This window comes from Rhea americana, unplaced genomic scaffold (assembly GCF_003343005.1).
Source record: "Rhea americana isolate MKP2758 unplaced genomic scaffold, rheAme1 scaffold_49, whole genome shotgun sequence".
In the NCBI taxonomy this organism is placed as follows: Eukaryota; Metazoa; Chordata; class Aves; order Rheiformes; family Rheidae; genus Rhea; species Rhea americana.
Genome location: NW_028186634.1, coordinates 1,382,193 through 1,401,631, shown reverse-complemented (window position 1 = coordinate 1,401,631; position 19,439 = coordinate 1,382,193). Strand labels below are relative to the sequence as shown.

The 19,439-nt window shown below is 39.5% G+C and overlaps 1 protein-coding gene across 1 annotated transcript in view; it reads right to left on the bottom strand.

Moving 5' to 3' along the window:
- Window positions 1–19,439, bottom strand: part of ABCC8 (ATP binding cassette subfamily C member 8) — an 89,881-nt gene that overhangs the window by 30,243 nt on the left and 40,199 nt on the right. Inside the window, exons 11-18 of the mRNA XM_085317082.1 lie at window positions 18,021–18,061; window positions 17,557–17,702; window positions 11,300–11,405; window positions 10,973–11,083; window positions 9,058–9,133; window positions 8,869–8,974; window positions 4,285–4,317; window positions 2,612–2,647 (exon numbers count right to left, since the gene is read on the bottom strand). Coding sequence (XP_085173208.1) covers window positions 2,612–2,647; window positions 4,285–4,317; window positions 8,869–8,974; window positions 9,058–9,133; window positions 10,973–11,083; window positions 11,300–11,405; window positions 17,557–17,702; window positions 18,021–18,061 — 655 coding nt within the window. The remainder of the gene's footprint in view (window positions 1–2,611; window positions 2,648–4,284; window positions 4,318–8,868; window positions 8,975–9,057; window positions 9,134–10,972; window positions 11,084–11,299; window positions 11,406–17,556; window positions 17,703–18,020; window positions 18,062–19,439) is intronic.

Below are 19,439 nucleotides of genomic sequence, written 5' to 3'. Positions count from 1 at the left end.
CCCCCCCATTTATTTTCCCCACTAAAAAAAGACAACTCCAGGGTCATTAAGACCCCACAAGTAAAATCTTCCTATCTCTACATGAAAGCTGTAGAAGAGAATATAGGGAAGAAATCTCTGCCAATTTTCCTCTTAGGGAAATTTCCCCACAATGGACCACCAATGGGGTAACTTATTAGTGAGTGGCCAACAGCATTTCACTGTGCACGTTTTATTTCATATGGATCATTATTTGCAAACAAAAGTATCTGCCTGTTAATGAAACAGTAAAAACAGCTGATGAAACAGCTTTTGTGGCATTATGCACTAAAGGCCTCTAAAAGGCAGAGCTGTGAGATAGAAGCTTTTATTAGAGCAATTGATACAGTTGGAAAAAGTGGACAAACTCATCAGCAAATCGCAGTTTCTCCAGAAAAGGGCCAAAGGAGGAATCATATACGTAAAAGCATATCTATTTTCTTTCCAGCTATAGGAGCTGATCCAATAAAAGAATTGGCCTCTCACCCAAACATGGCCTTTAGAGTAATGTCGGTGGCCACAAATGCAATTAAAACTATGAGCCACAGGATGAATAAACCAAGTGCTGCTTTATTATTATTATTATTATTTATTATTATTTTTTTTCTTCTTCTCCTTCTTCTTTTAAATCAGGAATTAAGGTCACTAGCCCTGCTCATTTTTGCAGGCTTTCACAGAGCTTGTTTAGAGTTAGTTAGAATTAATTTTCTGATGATCTGAAAGAACATGCAGTTCTACAGGGCAGCAGAACGTGCTACCTGCAAACAGGCTTCCACGCTCCAAAATCTGATTGTTCATTACAATTTAATTATGCTTTATGAATTCCATTACTGCAAAATGAAACAGAAACAAAGCAAAACAAAAAGCCCTTAGAAACCCAACCCATAATTCTAATTCAAAAAGCCTTTATGTCTGTCTCAAAAAAAAAAAAAAAAAAAAAAAAAAAAAAAAAAAAAAGCAGCATTTTTTGATTAGTATGAAAACCACATCCTAGTGATTGAGAAAAAATTACTCGGAGCATTTGAAGATGAACATGTGTTCCCTTCCTTTCCTTTTTATTGCTTGAAACTGTACCTTTGCCACTATTAATTCTGAATGTGATTGAAAAATTCCTTTTARCTTTCTTTGAAAAATAATAGCAAAGCTTTGAGGATAAAAGTCTTAAACTTTTGGAAACGGTCTTCTTTCTTTCAGTGAAATTATAAGCATCAGCAGTAAGATTCACTCCGTGCTGAGAACCAGCTGAAYGCCTGTGAACACCATCCATGTTTGGCTTATTCTGCTTTAAGGGCATTAGTGAAAATTAATTACTAYGATGAATTTGTTTAAGTTCATTACAAATTTAGAATGAAGTCAATCCTCTCAAATCCAATTAATTTTAAAAGCAAATTGATACTAAGATGACCTATTGGGCAGACTGTATTTGGAGAGAAGCAAAAAACTTGCAAGTTCGTGACCAAATCTACAGTGCTTCTTAGAGTAACCAGACAGAGTCAAACAAAACTTTTACTGAAACCATGAGAAATATATGGCCAAAAAATCTAGAGAAAGAAATATTCTTAAATGAAGCTTGGAACACTTCTTCTCTGAAAGTCTGCCTTGAACCTAAGATTTCACACTTAAAAACACTTGATGCAAACAAATGTGTAACAGGTAAAGATTTAGGAGGAATTTATTCTGCAGGTAGAAACTGGACTGCACAAATATGTATGTTCATCAGTGGAGTATGCTTTCCCCCCCCCCCAATGCTAAAACATGATACACTGACTATAGCCTCTTAATTATCACAAGGAGGCAGACAGCAAAATCCAACCTTAGAATACATGGAGAAAGCCTTCCCTGAGCACAGTGGAGGGTATGTACTTTGATTAATACAGAGCCAACCCAGTTTATTCATTCAGAATCAAACATAACACTGTCAAGATTGTTTGCTTAAAGTGAATTAATCTAATTCTATGTTCAGATTTAAGTTTTGAAAGTCCAGTAAGGCCAGGGTACACATTAAAGATCCCTGAAAATACTACTCAATAGACATTTACACATGAATCTTAATAAACATATCAACAAGTCTGAAAATTTTGGTAATTTTAAAAAGAAAAGAGACACACTTAAAACACAATGGAGTTATGATTGTAGTAATACAGGAAATAATATTTGGCAAACCTTTCTCGTATGTCTTAGATTTCTGACTATAGTTCTATCTTGACTATTTTGTAGAWTTCATGAATTTCCAATCTTAATCAAGAAGTCATAATGCAGTGCTCTCCAGACATATGCAAGAAACATGCACTGTCCTGTCCCTACTATATCATTACTGCACCTTCATATACAATAAAATATGCTTCCATTATTTTCAGCCTAACAGCAGGTAATAAAGCATTCTGATTTCAATGCTCCTGAGAATGCTTCTGCATTTTTGCTATTGCCATACACTGCAAGTCACCTGCTTTTTGTTGTTGTGTTTTTTTTAAACTTGTTTTTGCTTCTGAAACCTTACAGTAGCTCTATGCTGCATTCATTTGATTTGCAAGGAAGAACAATTAAGATGAGACACTTCTGAAGAATACTCCAATTAGTTTTTCAAGTGTTGTACCTGAATTCCATGTCAACAGAAGATTCTTTCTCTGGGCTGCAGAAACCAAACACAGATTATTATTTTTTAAAAATTGAAATGATTTTAGATAATGAAAATGCCTTAAATTTCTAACACTACAGTATAATTAAAAATATAACAGTAGGATAGAAATAAAATTCTTTTCAGTAGACTATAAGTCTGTATTAAAATGATAATGTCCTAAAAATGATAAGGTTAAAGGCTCCATTTTGAGAAGAGCTAAATATCCTTATAGGAAATGAAAGTATTCAACACCTTTGAGCAAACGCTCACGAATTCACAAGATTTTGGCTCAAATACTCTTTGCTCTGAGAGTCCTCAGAATATTCTGCAGGATGCAAGTGCAACAAAACCACTGCACATATTCCTACAACATTTAATCTCCATGACTAGGATTCCCAGAATCTATAACAACATAAATAACACACAATAATTGAAATAGCTTTATTTTAAAAGAGTAGACTTTTAATGTATATCATATAATCTTAATATTCTTTCCTATTTTTAATAAGTTTACTGTACTGTTCCATGTTATCATACTGTTTGTTACTGTCTATCTCTGTATCAGGTTTCAAAAATATGAATGTTTAATTCTGTTATATTTTTGTGTCTTAATGGGTTCATGTTTATTTAGACCAGAAATTGCAGAGCCTCTTACATGGGAAGAGCTGTGAGATTTCCAAATATCCTTTGACATGAGACTTCAGTCCTTAGATACCTGAAACTCCCTAATATATATAGATAGGAATGTGAGTTTTGCAAGATTCAATCTGATAACCAGGCAACAAATCTTAGAAACAAGCAGGAGAGAAGAGGCAAATATGCATGAAGGAAAAGCACTGGAATATTGGTGCTTCATAGAACCAAGAAAAAATTCTGGTGAGTAGAAGACTCACAGTTGAGGGTGAGTCAGGAAAAAGGACATCATATGACGTTGTTCCTGCTCTCATTTCTGTAAAAGAGCTCTTACTGACTTTAGCAGAGATAGACATATCACTTTTTGCAAGGTTTACCATTCTGGAGGTTTGCGTCCCACACTAAAAAGACAGCCATGTCAAAAGCTTTGCTCTCAACTGATCTGGTAAGTATTCCAGAAATGGAAGCTCAACTAAGCTCTCTATTRATCAGGTAAAAATAACTCCCGTGCGAGGATGCCAAGCCAAGCGATGAATTAATCTGCTATTCCTCACACTTCTCATTTTCCATGTGCCTGAAGAATGCTAGGTGTGAAAATAGACTTATGATAGGATATAACTAATGAAGAAAAGAATAAAGGGGAGAATTTGCTTTAATAAATAAAACAAAATAAAGCAATACCTGATACTTGTTCATAAAAGTGTGGAATTAGGGAGTAATCTGATCCAGACTTTGAGAGAAAGATTTTCAAAGGCATATAGAAAAGTTAGGATATGATTTTTAAAAGCATTAAGCAGTATTTTTTTCAGAAAGGAAGTCCAGTTCTTACTTTCCTAAGTCACATAGGTAGTTTTACAAACTGTATGCTTAGTTATTCAAGACAATGAAAGTTTCACTGATTTTCAAAATTCTGACTTTTTCAAAACCTTAGTCACAGATTTTAGAAATCTTTGCCTCCTTCTATTGTCATCGATTTAGCARAAAGACCAAGGGTCACATACAATACCATACCATACCTGACATCTTCCCCCATCTCGCTGTCAGGACTGCTGCATCACAGATAGAAAGCAGACAAAGATTGTTTATTTAAGTAAGCACAAGCAATCTGCCCCCAGAAAGAAAAACTATTAAATTCCACTTAGTGCACAGACTGCAAACAGTATTTATACTGAGCTGCAGTGCAGCATCTGTTCCTTCTACAGAAGCTGACTTGATTTTAGCAGTTAAAAAAAAGTGATTTTTTTTTWAACGAAYATTTCATTGGACTCAGCAAATAAAATCACCTCTGTCCTGTCCTGGTGGTGCTAACAGAACTGAGAATTCCTAGTCCAGAAGAATTCAGTTCAATTTAAAAGAAAGAAAAAAAAAGAAAAAGAAGGGGGCGGGGGAAGACATTTTCAGGGAAAATGCACTGGTAACTCATGACGCTATTTTTCCTTGGCAATAACTGCACATTTGTGGCATATGGCAGCTTAGTAAAAGTAAAATCTCACCTTTGGATGATGTACCACATGGTGTATTCTGTGTCTGCACTATCCTTAGGGGGATGCGTCTGTATAAGTAAGTGTGGACAGGTCTGAGGGAGGGACAGTTTCTATTTTGATTATTTTTAAATATGTAACAAGACGTCCACAGAGCTGTTTTGATAACTGACTCTACTTTCTACTGATGCTAACTTCAGCTTCATTGAAAAGAATGAAAAAAAAAAGATCAAACAACGTATTAAGGAAAAAAAAGTAGAAAAACAGTTCTTCATGTATCAAAGGAAATAACCTTACTAGCTTTGTGCTAACACTACTTGTTTGTAAATATCCAGGCAGGAAAACTACATCTGCGGTTTAAAAGGCTAGTCTGAAATACTTCCAGAAAGTTCATGCATAGAAAGCAATCACTATATCTAAATTCAATCCACTGTAAAATTTCTCAGGGTCAGTTGGCAGGCTAGTATCTTTTTTTCCTAAGGTTAGAGTACCAAACAACTCTTCCACACAGTTACCTCACACTCCACTAGTCTTAGTGACTGTACGAACTCAGTTTCCAAAACATCTTGTCCAAAGCCCCAGGAACCTGTTGTGTGTCATTAAATAATAATATATTCTTCACAGAAACAATCAAGGGAACAAACATAGAAACAAACAAAAATAGGGAACATCTTCTCCAGTCTTTACACACACTGCACAAGGATCATCAACAATAAACATCGGTTGCTGCTGCGCAGATCATCCGAAAGGTGACGAGGGAGCCATTTTCAAGGGGAAGGCGCTAATTAATGTGCGACACGCAGTATTTGTGTGTGGCAGTGCCTGCCCCTCCACGGCTCCCCTCTACACCAAGCTGTGAGAAGGGCAGAAAACCATGCAGCTTATATAACCCATCAGGGTAGCTCAAGAGACAACACAGTGCAACTTAGCTCCTGTTTCTGCTCCAAAGCTGGGGCAGAGCACCATGCTCACATAGCAAGAGCGATTCTCAGGGAGTATTGTGAGGTGCAGCAGTGCACAGCAATGACCCGACTTCATTAAYCGTGTCCTTTTGCTACGTAGACAAAAGTGCCACAATTTTGGTATGCAAGTGTTATTAGCTCAGTTCCCCGATTTGTGCTTCTATTCTGTAGTTAGAAAAATAAGTTCTCTGCTTGAAGTTTTAGCTCAGCCTTTCAACTCTTTTCCCCCATTTTGACTGTTGGCTTTGCTTTATCTCTTCTTTCCCCTTTTTCCTGGGTACTCTTGGCAATTAAAAAAAAAAAACATTCTTCTACTCATGTTGAAATGGCAGGACAACGTACATTTGACAATGAAGTCTAGAGATAATTTTTCAAAGCATATGGATGTCTAAAGATGCAAATATGTGCATACTGAGATTTTCAAGGGTTTTAAGATCTCGATTTCCAATTTAAWTAAAATGAAATTATGTGCTTGGATGTTTTTGAAAACTCTCATAAACACACCTTTATAAAAATTACAGTACTGTGTAGGCATCAAAAACACTTTTAAAATATTGCCATTTGATGAAACAGTCAACTCTGCAGTGAGTATAGCAGGAATAAAATCTATTGTTAACACCTTTATTGAATCTACCACTTCCTTCACACTATAAGGACTAAAGATTCACATGGGAATATATACCGTGTTTAGAAACAAATGAGCATTGTTTGAGCAAAATTTCTCTCATTCAGGTTCAGTTTCTGATACTATTTACTCCAAAAAGACTGGTATCTTATACAACAAACTGTTCCCTGGACTTGAGATTCAAAGAAAGGAGAGATCAGTATGGCATACAGTATAATTATTTACTCAATAACCAACCAGTCAAATCTATATTATTTACAATCTATTCAGAATGTAAATATTTTCTCTACCTTTATTAATCTCTAATTACTTTATAAAATATTTATGCCAAAGATGCTCTCAGTCTGCTTTGGAGAAGGGGCAATAATCTAAGCTGGATTTTCCATGCACACACCGTAATATAAACGACAACAAAAGCAAGCCACAAATGAGCCAGTGCTCATTTCTTACTAGCTGATTCCTAGTTCAGTAACAAATGATATTTATTTGTAACTTCTTTAAACAAACTTTTTATAGCAAGTAAATAAAGATTAAAGATATTATACAGTTAATACAGTTAATCCTGTTCTATTGATAGAGAATGGAGGCATTGAGAAGGGAAATGACTTGTGCAAGGTTACCCATTAGACCAATGAAAGGGACAGAAATAGAATCCAGATTTCCTGAGCACTGAGTGACATGTTAGCAGGATATATCCTTCATCTTCATAGCTATGACCTTGGAGAAAACAAAGGGGAAGGAAATTTGGAATGAAATAATTCAAGACTATTCTATAAAATGAATGACCAAAGTCAAGAATTTGTCTCATTCCAAATAAAGAACTATAATAAATGATCTCACTGATTTTGGAGACACATTTTATTGCCTCAGGTAAGGCTAGGCACTATGGTGATTATTTGGTAAGATTGCTTCCTTGAACATGGGACAGTGCTGAATGTATCTCGCCAGGCATTAGTATTGTCTCATGGAATTATTAGAGCTTCATGTGGTAGCTCTACAATACAGATGTGCAGCCTTCACATACTGGATCCATTGTTCTCAGGAGACTACTGCACATGGCAGCATTCACAGTGGCTCTGACAACTGAGTCAAAAAATCATCTGTCCCAGTGCAGTCAGCAGTTACAGCAGTTACAGTGCTAAGATTGTTTCACCTGCAAATCCCTTTATAAATATCTGCTAGATAACAGAGCAAATGTGGTAACAACTGAATTTGAACTTGTGATACTTTGGCACATCAATACCAAAGACATTAAAACCAGTTGTGACCTTTACACTGTTGTGAAGCACATACTTTTAACAAGTGCTATTTAAAAACACAGTCTGATCAGAACCATCATGTCATCTGTTTTAGTTTAGCATCCAACATTCAAATTACACTTCTTGATTATGTTATGTCATTATTAAAAAAATGCAACCTTGCTGAAATGAAAGCAGTTTACCTAATCAGGCTGCAGAGATGCTGCATGATTCCTAGCCCTGCTCTGATTTTCTCTTTCGGACAGTATGTTTTAATAGACAAATCACCAGTCTGGAATCTGGCTCCTATCCAACCCTTCAAAGACACTCCTATCTCCATCACAGGCCAAAGGTCACCTTCCAATGTTTCTTTATCCCCATTTTACAGATAGGGAAAAAACAACCAACCTTCCTCCTGCATATTATTACTATAAAAGCATGTACAATTCTGAGCAGTATGACTGGCTTAAGTATGAACGCAGAACGTAAATATCACTTTTACAAAGCCTCATGGAATTTGTGAGAATTGCTTAACAAAATCAGTGCAGATCCGACAGTGTAGCAAACACCCTCTATCCATCAAATAGCATGGATTTGACTTGTGCCTGCACTGTTGCTCCTTCATTCCCAGTCAGTTGGAAAAAAACAAATTACTTGTTTCTCCATATTCTTCTCCTGTTTGTCAAGCTTTACCTATAAATAATTGCATYTCAAAAGGCAAAGTGTAGACAGTACAGCTAGGAAGTCTAGTCCTGTAAAATGAACAAGCCAAAAATGTTCATGCAGATTGATCGATGACCAGAAAAGGACAATAATTTATTGGAAATCATATACAGGAGTTGCAATCCTTCATAGCACCTGTCATTTAGCTAGAAGGTTAAAAGATAAAACCCTGACAATTCAGCTGTTGGAGTTTAGTAGCATTTTTTTTCTCCCTTCAAGGTCAGTAAAAAAGTTAGACAGAAGTATAGTCTGTATCTGGCTGTCAAAGTGCCCCCCCTTGAGAAAGGGAGGAAGGACATGGAGGAAGGAATCTCTTCTCTTTATAAAAATCAGGCAAGGTGCACTGGGGTGGGGGAGGTGGTGTAACCTGAGCTCACTGTCACTGGTTGGGTAGTCTTCCTGACCTGCCTGCCTGCTTGCCCACCTCCCGCTTAGGGCAAGGTTTTTCCTCTTGACTGTACATCTGCAACACCTGTGACTCCACCAGAACAACAGAAGGTTCCCAGGGTAGATTCTGGTCTTTTTTCTGTATTACTACTCAACTTGAGATTTAACTTTTAAATAGCACTACCTGCTCCAGAATATGTCGCCAGAGATCTTCTGCATCTCACCAAGTGTGGCTAGTAAGAGAGATGACTTACCACAGCCAACTTGTCCTACAATCATTGTTAGCTGACCTGTGAGAGAGGGAAGCATATATAAGCTTCTGATTTACCAAATGCTCACCACTTTATTCAGTACAGATGATGTGATTCTGTACCTTGAGGGATTCGGATATCAATGTTGGACAATGCTGGAGGACCCTCAGGTGTCCAAGTGAAAAATCCATTTGTGATCTACGCCAAGATGGAGACAAATGAGAAAGAGAAAATGGGTTATAGGGCTGATTCTTTTTTTCAGTATATCAGAGACACTTTTCACTGTTTTCATTACACTGACCCTTTGCCCAAGGCAGGAAACAGACTTTCAAGTGACTTATATTTTTTAAAGTATATCTTCTGATGTGCAAGAATCTCCTAATCAAGCAAGCAAAACAATTAGAAAAATGTGGAAAACTTGTGAAAATTTTGCTTTTGCAGTTTAGGGTTTGCTTTGTTTTGTTATTTGTCAGCTGGGTTCGTAAACCCAAGTGAAATGATTCCAACATGTGATTCCAACATGATTAAATGTTAGATAGGGTCTTGGTTTGCTCTCTGCATTTCAGTGAATGTCGCTCTCAGCACATACAGCAGTTGCACAGTCCAAGTTCCAAGCACATCTGCAGAATTTTCCACAGAAATTAGATGTTGCTGCCTATCATATATATTTTCCTTAATATTTCTGTTATGTTTCTCAGTTATAGGTAACCTAGGCATTACCTAGAAAGAAACAATCTTTTCATAAAACAAAACAAATAATCAAAACAAAAAAAATCCCCCCACGAAAAACATGAAACAAAAAGCCTGTTCAGGACTTTAGATGGAAGAACTGTGGATACTGGGCCTCTGGATATTCTGAAGAACGGGAAATAGGAGGCTATATCACAGCTCTGTATATATGGGGCCCTGTTCTCTTCTCACTCACTTTCTGAGGACAGCTGAAGTCTGCAAAGTCTTTCAGAAATGTAAGGTACAATATTTGTTGATCTGAGGAAATAGTCAAATGGGACACATTTATTCTATTCTGGAGCTAAATTCCATGGGAGAAAAAATGATACCATTACCTTGGGAAACAATCTGAAAAAAATGAGCGAAAGCAAAGACGGCATTCTTCCCTCCAGACTAACAAAGACAGTCAAAGAATCCTCCATCAAAAAGGTCCCTTAATGGGAAACAGGTAGCAGGCAGGCAGTGTTTAGTAACAACAAAAGTTCCCTGATCCAGGGGCTGGTTAGCTGTCTCTGAGGATGGTGTCAGCAGATGGAGCCAGAGATTATAGCTGATCCTCTGCTTGGATTTGGATCCTAAAAATACTGGATTTGGATCCTAAAAATACTGCCCTTACAGAGCTTACTGCTCTGGTCTCCCTTTGTGACAAAATCCTTTCTTGTTACTCCAGGATGCCTTTTGTTCACTCCTGTCCTCCCAACCCTCTTCCAAAATTTCCTCTTATTTTCCTATAGTCTATTCAAGAAGGATCCTGCACCAAGGGAGGATGTGAGAAGACAGCCTCTAAAACACCCTGAATGCACTAAACCAGTTGTCCTACTTAGTCTCATTAAACTGAATTATTCATTCTCTTATGCCAGAAATGCAAATGTAATAGCAGACATGCTAAATAAATAGCCTCATCACTATAACAACCATCAAGATTTGTATTACTTATGACTGTTTCTATAGCAAATCAAGAATATCAGTCTTCAAAGTGCCATGGACAATTCTAATTCTTTCTTTGGAGAAGCTGAAGATTCTTGCCATGAAAACAGGACTAATGACTTAACTACTTCAAATGAAAAATTGCTGCACAAGTTCCAGAGAACATATACATGACTAACCATAATATAAAAGTCAGTAGTCAGTTCTTAAGGTGGAAGGCAATACAAAAGAAAGGTGGAGGTTAATCTTTGATACAAGCAAAAGTGTCTGACAGCTTCAAATCAAATGTTGGTTCTTGAATGTGAAACTCTGCCATCAAAATATAAAAGTGATTATTAGTCAGCTATAGTAACAGTGTTTTTAGAGTGACCTTTATATCACCTTTACACAAAAATCATCCACTTCTGTGATGTTAATGGGTCTTCTCATGTGAGAACTGTAATTGTTCCAGTCCTCTCTGGCAGGCCTCTTGCGGTTAACAACTTTGAGTGGCTGTGCAAAATCAGGAAGACAGAAAAATACAATAATTGGTGGCAATACTAGGAAAGTATCCTGCACACAAGTAACCATGTTATTATTCAAATCAAGTACAGGATATTTACATGAGCTTTTGCAATTGCAAGTAATAATTAGTAGGAAATAGAAAAGTAAAAAATTTACTCTCARGGCAAATCACTCCAGACACTTCAACTAAACATTATCACTCACCACTGCCTGGTATTTGCTGTGATTATCTGCACTTCTTAACTCTGAACATTTATCATGCTCTTCTCCAATTTCTTCACTTGACAAGAATTCACTCAGTTTCTGTACACTGAAAGGGAAGAAAAGAATTACAGCTCAATCTGGAATGCAAAACTTGTTCACTGCAGTGTTCATTATACTGTATCTCCTCCAGTGCTCCTTCAACTGTTGTCTCCTATGTAGTTTGTTTTCTTTTTGTTATAGGCCTATAAAAACCTGCTGTGAGATGTTACAGCAAGGAAGTTGACAAAATGTACTCTGTTTTCTATTAAGAGCTATGATTTTTTAATAGTTTGTGCAGATGCTTAAATCTTTCCTTTTCTGATCAGGCATCAGATAAATTACATGAAAGATTTTTTCAGCCCTTCAGCGTGATAAAGACTAGCTCTAATTGTAGCTGTTTTTGGAAGCCAAATGCCATAGTAGAAGAATTAATGTCATTTATGTTACTGAACCACTGCACAGTCAATTCTATTGAACAGTCTTACAAGCACTGGGAGTTTGATGAAATAGAGCTATCTAAATCTAGATTGCACAAAGCTCTAGAAAACAGTGCTAGAAATGACCTTTTTAGGTCAGTGAACCAAATGCTTAATAGAATATTTTTAATGTCTTTAAATAAACCAGATCAAAGAATAACAGAATGGTTGAGTTTGGAAGGGAACTCTGGAGATCATCTAGTCCAACCCCTCTGATCAGGGGTCACCTAAAGCACGTTGCACAGGATTGCGTCCAGGCGGGATTTGAGTATATCCAGAGAAGATACCTCCGCAACCTCTCYGGGCAACCTGTGCCAGTGCTCCGTCACTCTCACAGGGAAGAAATTCCCCCTCATATTCAGGCGGAACTTCCTGTGGTTCAATTTCTGCCCATTGCCTCTTGCCCTCTTGCATGGCACTACTGAAAAGAGTTTGTCCCCCCTCCCTTGACACCCTCCCTTCAGGTACTTGTACACATTGATAAGATCCCCCCTCAGTCTTCTCTTCCCCAGGCTAAACAGGCCCAGCTCTTGCAGCCGTTCCTCTAATCAGAGGCGCTCTGGTTCCCTAATCATCTTCGTAGCCCTATGCTGGACTCTTTCCAGTAGCTCCATGTCTCTCYTGTACTGGGGAGCCCAGAACTGGACACAGTACTCGAGAGGAGGCCTCMCCAGSGCTGAGGAGAGGGGCAGGATCACCTCCCTTGACCTGCTGGCAACACTCTTCCTAATGTACCYCAGGAGACCATTGGCCTTCCTGGCCACAAGGGCACATTGCTGSCTCACAGTCAACTTGTCATCCACCAGCACTCCCAGGTCCTTCCCTGCAGAGCTGCTCTCCAGCAGATCAGCCCCCAGCTTGTACTGGTGCCTAGGGTTATTCCTCCCTAGGTGCAGGACTCCTCACTTGCCTTTGTTGAACCTCATGAGGTTCCTCTCCTCCCAACTCCCCAGCCTGTCCAGGCCTCTCTGAATGGCAGCACAGCTCTCTGGTGTATCAGCCACTCCTCCCAGCTTGGTATCATCAGCAAACTTGCTGAGGAGGCACTCTGTCCCCTCGTCCAGGTCATTGATGAAGAAGTTCAACAGGATGCGACCCAGTAATGAGCCCTGGGGAACTCCACTAGCCTCAGGCCTCCAACTACACTCTGCACCACTGCTGACAACCCTCTGAGCTCTGCCTTTGAGCAAGTTCTCAATCCACCTCACAGTCCACTCATCTAACCTGCACTTCCTGATCTTTTCTGCAATGGGAGACAGCATCAAAAGCCTTGCTGAAGTCAAGGTACACAACGTCCACTGGTCTCCCCTCATCTACCCAGCCACTCAYTCCATCSYAGAAGGCTATCAGGTTGGTTAAGCAGGATTTCCCCTTGGTGAATCCATACTAACTGCTCCTGATCACCTCCTTTTCCTCCACATGCCTAGAGATGACATCCAGAATGAGCTGTTYCATCACTTTTCCAGGGATGGAGGTGAGGCAGACTGGCCTGTAGCTCCCTGGGTCCTCCTCCTTGCCCTTTTTGAAGGCTGGAGTGACATGACTGTCTTCCGGTCCTCAGGCACCTCTCCAGTTCTCCACGACCTTTCAAAGATGATGGAGAGCGGCCTACCAATAACCTCCGCCAGCTCCCTCAGTACTCAGGAGTGCATCCTATCAGGGCCTACGGATTTGTGGGTGTCAAGTTTGCCTAAAAGATCTCTAACCTGATCCTCCTTGACCAAGGGAAAGTCYTCCTTTCTCCAGTCTCTCTCATCTCCAGGCTCTGGAGTTCCTGAGGGCTGCCCCCTTAGCAGCAAATATTGAAGCAAAGGTGGCATTCAGTAACTCTGCCTTCTCTGCATCCTTCGTCACCAGGGCCCCCACCCCATTCAGCAGTGGGTCCACACTTTCCCTAGTCTTCCTTTTGCTACCAGTGTATTTGAAGAAGCCCTTCCTGTTGYCCTTGACATCCCTTGCCAGATGTAATTCCAAGTGGGCCTTAGCCTTCCTCWTCGCATCCCTGCATACTCTGACAGCATTCCTATAATTTTCCCAAGTGGCCTGTGCCCTCTTCCACAATCTCTGTACTTTCTTCTTCTGTCTGAGTTTTGCCAGAAGCTCCTTGCTCATCCATGCTGATCTCCTGCCCCCTTTGCTGGGCTTCTTTCTCCKTGGGATGCACCACTCTTGAGCTTGGAGGAAGTGATGCTTGAATACTAGCCAGCTCTTCTGGATTCCCCTTCCTTCTAGGGCTTTGACCCATGGGATTCCTCCAAGTAGGTCTCTGAAGAGGCCAAAGTCTGCTCTCTTGAAGTCCAGGGTTGCAATCCTGCTTATTGCCTTTCTTCTTTCATGCAGGGTCCTGAACTCCACCATCTCATGGTCACTGCAGCCAAGGTTGCCCCCAACCTTCACATCTCCAACCAGTTCTTTTTTGTTGGTTAGGACATGGTCCAGCAGGACACCCTTCCTCAAAGGCTTCTCCACTACTTGTGTCAAGAAGTTATCATTGATGCACTGCAGGAACCTCCTGGRCTGTCTGTGCCTAGCTTTATTGTCCTTCCAGCAGATATCAGGGTGGCTGAAGTCCCCCATGAGAACCAGGGCCTGCGACCATGAGGCTACTTCCAGCTGTCTGTAGAAGGCCTCATTGACTTTCTCTTCCCAATCAGGTGGCCTGTAGTAAACACCCTAGGCAGAGTTCAATATATTCCAGCTGCATTCTAACATAAAGAGCCATTCCACCACCTTGCTTTCCTGGCCTGTCTTTCCTAAAAAGTGCGTAGTCCATGAYAGCATTCCAGTCACGYGAGCAAGTTTAGCTCAGTTGGTTAGAGCACGGTGCTGCTAATGCCAAGGTTGCAGGTTCAATCCCCGTATGGGCTATGCTGAGGGTTGGACTAGATGAGCTCCAGAGGTCCCTTCCAACCTTACCATTGTATGATTCTATGATTCTGTGTGATCCCACTATGTTTCTGCAATTTCAATGAGATCATGGCCCTGCAACTGTACACAGATCTCTAATTCCTGTTTATTCCCCGTGCTGCGTGCGTCGATGTACAGCCATTTCAGAGAGGTAATCAAGCATGCAAGTTTTCCAGGAGGAGTACAAGAGGATCCTCCATAGTCACGTCCCACATGCACTTCCCCAGCTGATGCACCTACTGAAGGTATCCCAACTTGAGCTGCATTTTGCTGACTATCCTATCTCTATTACTCTCCCCTTCCTCCATCATTCCTCGTTTAAAGCCCTCCTTATCAGGCTAGCCAACCTGTTGGCAAAGACATATGTGCCTGCTTAGTGATGTGGATTCCATCTTGCCCCATCCATTGTTGACCTTAACCAGATGGTGGTTTAGCCACTGCCTATAGAATTGGCATGCAGCTGCACCTGCATTTTCTACAGTCAAACCATGCTAACACTTGAATAACTGCTAAGAACATATAGAGAGCAGATAGGAAAGTCCCCTATGTATCTGTATCAGCGTCTAAGGCAGGCAGGAGAAGACAGTAAACATGCTCTTAAACCATGCATACCCATATAAAATCATGTCTTTATCAAGCCAACTAATAGTTTGAGCTGTGCTCTCTGCTCTCTGATTGTTCATCACGGTGGTTGTGCTCTAAACATCAAGCCTTTTCTCTGCAAGCACTCTGCCCAATATTCCATCCAATTCTGCTATTGCTTCTCCTATGGCAGGTTCTGAGAAAAAACAGTGACTTACAACCGTGAAAAAAAATCTTTTATTAAAAGCAGCAACTCATACTTCAGGCTGCCACACATTCTAAAATTTAATAGATTAAAAATACGTCTACTGCTGAGCTCTAGCTGACACAGCAATTTCACAGCAACTACTGAAACTATAATTACTAGAATTCCAGCATCTCCACTAGGATCTTGTTTTTAACAATTTAACAATGAATGGACATATTGATTAAAACATGGCTGTTATTTGAACAGCTGACTGAAAAAGTGGTTTTGTATTAAACCCAATTAGATACATAATGCCAGTCTTGCTATTTGACCTTTCTGCTGAAGGAAAATTGCTCACAACCTTTGTCCTTGAAGATTTCACATCTATAAAATATATCAATTTGCTGCTTAGTTTTATTTTTAACAGCAAAAACACTTTTGTATTAAAAATACTTTTCAAAGAGGTAACAGAATTTCTCACCTTACTGTAGACCATCAGTGGTTCCCTCTGTCAATTAGAGGCAACCCCCCTCAGCCTATAACTTGGAAATTTTGCATATAGGTTGAAAATATCTGGAACATGCCTTTGAAATGTTTTATAGGGGATACTCAGAAGACAGAATCTAAAGTAGCATCAAACAGCAGTACATAGCAATGCACTCTGAAACACTACCTGAATTGCTTCAATACAGATAGCTAGAAAGACAGGGAACGTGCCAACCTCATTACACAATTTGACCCACGGATTCCTGTCTGAACTCCAAATGGCAGGGTAGGGCAGCAGCTTCCTAATAGAAAGATAATTGCAAAATAACTCACAAACATCTCCTGGCTAATAATTAGTATTTGGTTGATGGCAATTGTATTAGAATCTTCACTCTRCCATTAACTGGCACAGAACTCATTTACAAATAAATCCTCAGACAAGCCTAAATAAATGCCTATTACGAGTGCCAGAATGGGTCCCCAGATACTTTGCTGGCTGCAGTCTTAGCATGACAATTTGCTGTGGCCGTAGCGGCTACCACAGCAGCTGCAGAATGTTTCATGCCAACCACTGACACACTCAGATTTCACACTTCTTAGGAGAGAAGACAGAGCTGTGACTTTCACTACCAGGTAATTCTCCAACACCAAGGGCAATCTCAGCTTCTCATCTCCTTTCCCTAAATCTCGTCTCCTTTCCATTCCCAAAGCAGCACAAAGGCAATAAAGCTAGGGCTAGTTCTTTCCCAGTTCTTTCCCATTGCTTAAACAAGCTTTTTGAGAGCTACCTTTGAGGTCACAAAGAAATGTTAATAAAGAAAGAAACTCAAAATCTTCTCTCCCTCCCCTATCAATGAGGATTATAGTGAATATGAAAAGTATTAAGAGTCTTTTTTATACAGATCTATTGATACTTGACAAAGTAAAACTCTCAGTGAGACAAGCAGTTCTACAGACAGAAAGAAAGTAGCACTGATTATTATTTCAGTTTTTGAACTGTCAGCTAACTGTTCATTAAAAGGTCAACACTCTTCTAGTCTAGAACAGACATTTAGTCATTAACTTATTCTCACCATTAACACAAGGATCTTTATGTCTCCAGTTTTCTGTTAAAGTAATTCTCCAAAACAAGCAACTTCCTAGCTAGGGGGAAAGAGGGAGAACACAGCCCAAGCGATATGTATGGAAACAGAAGCAGTTCTGTGATCATCTTGTTCCCTTCTACCTGCTTGATGTGGGAGGGAAACATTTGGGTGATTTACAAAACTAAGTTCAGTAAACTTCACCTCCTTTCTTCTTTCAACATATATATGGTGTACAGTACCCAACATCGTTCAACTCATTCTATACAAAGAAGTGTTAACTGCAGATCACAAGGTAGTAGTTGTGACAAATGTATAAGCAAAGAACTTGGCCTACATACTACAGTCAAGAAAAACAGGCAAGATAGAAAATCAGGAAGCAAAAACCAAAACCATCCAATAAATAATTACCATCTTATTTCTAAGTTTACAATTGGAAACTGAACAAAAGTCATCACCTCAGAACTAAGAGGAAAAATTCCATTTTACAGTTCTCACCTTACTAATGCTTTGACTGTAGATCTGACAACACTGGAGAGCAGGAACAAGGGAGACACAAGAATGTGGAAGAGAGAGATGGAGGCAAAGGCCACAGACGGGGAGAAGTCAGCATTTCTTGTCAGATGAGCATGCACCACAAACGTCTACAAAGACAAAAATGTTATCATCAGTATTTAGTCTTGAAGAAGGAAACATATTAACACTTCATATTTCACAAACATTTAATTTACTGCCCCTTATATCAGCGTCGTAATTTATATTCTCTTAATGGTTTGGGCAGAGCTGTATTCTCCTGTCTGCTTCTGGTCACAGGTGACAAGTATATGTTTTCTGTTCTCTCCCAGAGAGAGACTGTAATTGTATAGTAGGGTTGCATCCTTTTCTTCTCTTCCTCATTTCCACATCACTTATGTTTGAAAATGCAGTTGTAGTTAATGCTCCTTAGAAAAGTCCATACTTACTATAAGTACAGCTGCAATTGGTATTGCTGCATTCATAAAGACTGTGAAGGAAAACATGTAGGAACATTTAGACACAATTTCCATTCAGACAAAAACTAAACGTTGCTAAAATGTTACTAGCACTAGTTTGCAATGGTATTTTCTACACTTAAAACAGGAAAAAAAACTGTCTACACACATCAGTACATTTTTTTAAAATGCCTAGAGTTTACTTTTTGTCACATTACTAGAATACATAGAATCCATTAGTGCATGCTAGAAGAGAGAAGCTGCTATCAGCTCCTGAGCAGCTTAAGTGCAGGGCCCTTGCAGGTCTCTGCACAAGGTCTGACAGGCAATTTGAATCCCTGACAGTGAGATGAGAGGACCCAGCAGAGGCTGCGCAAATCACACCACTGGGGCTGGCATGAAGGCTGGCCACACACCTAGCTCTGCCCCATCTCTTGGGAGACCCATTGCCATATATCGCTTGTGACCTATTCCTGTGGCACCTCTTCTGAAGTGTGGGGCTTTGTGGCTCTCTGAAGTTATGGGATGCAGCTCAAATGACTGGGAAAGCTTGGTATCTCTGCAGCGCAGCATCATATTATTGACTTAAACATTTTATTCTTGTAGAGAATTTACCCAATTTGCTCTTTTTCTGGTAGTTTTTTTTGTGCAGTAGGTAACCTACCTATGGTGTCACAACTGTTCATCACTCAGTATAACCCTAAAGTTATGGTCAAGGTTCCTAGTTACTGTTACCCTTAGTTTCATAGTAAAAACTTCTTCTAAAGCTTTTCATAGAGGCATGGTCATATCACAGCAGGAANAAAAAAAAAAAAAAAAAAAAAAAAAAAAGAGAGAGAGAAAGAGAGAAAGATTGTTTATTCCAGAATAGAAAGTGGATCCACAATTACAGAGACATAGCTGGAGTTCAGTTACACGGAGAAGCTGAAGCTTCAGGGGCTCAGATGTTTAAGTCTCTGCCCCTGAGCTATTCTTTGACCACAGGTAAGTTGTTTGATCTTGCTAGGAGTATCTAGATAGATGTGAGGTAGACATATTTAAGCTAGTTTTAAAGCAGTTAGTTCAAACTACTAGCTAAAGATCAGCCAAACCACATTTAGCACAAAAGCASCTACCAAAAATTGTAGGCGTACTTTGAATGAGAACTTGCACAGAGCCCTGTGCCACCACAAATTGCTACAGAAGGTTGAACTAGGTGGCTTATTTGCTTTGGATAGACATAATTACACTTGCTTTGTGAGGTTTGGATATTTTGACTGTGATTACCCTTGGGAATTTTTATATAGATGGCAACAATACCTAAATGTGGTAGAGTTCTGATTTCAGCTGGGCCTGGAATTACTAAATGCAAGTAATGAATTCATTTCCTCCCTGAGCTCTGGCAGTATTTGCCTCAGTGCCCTGGATTCC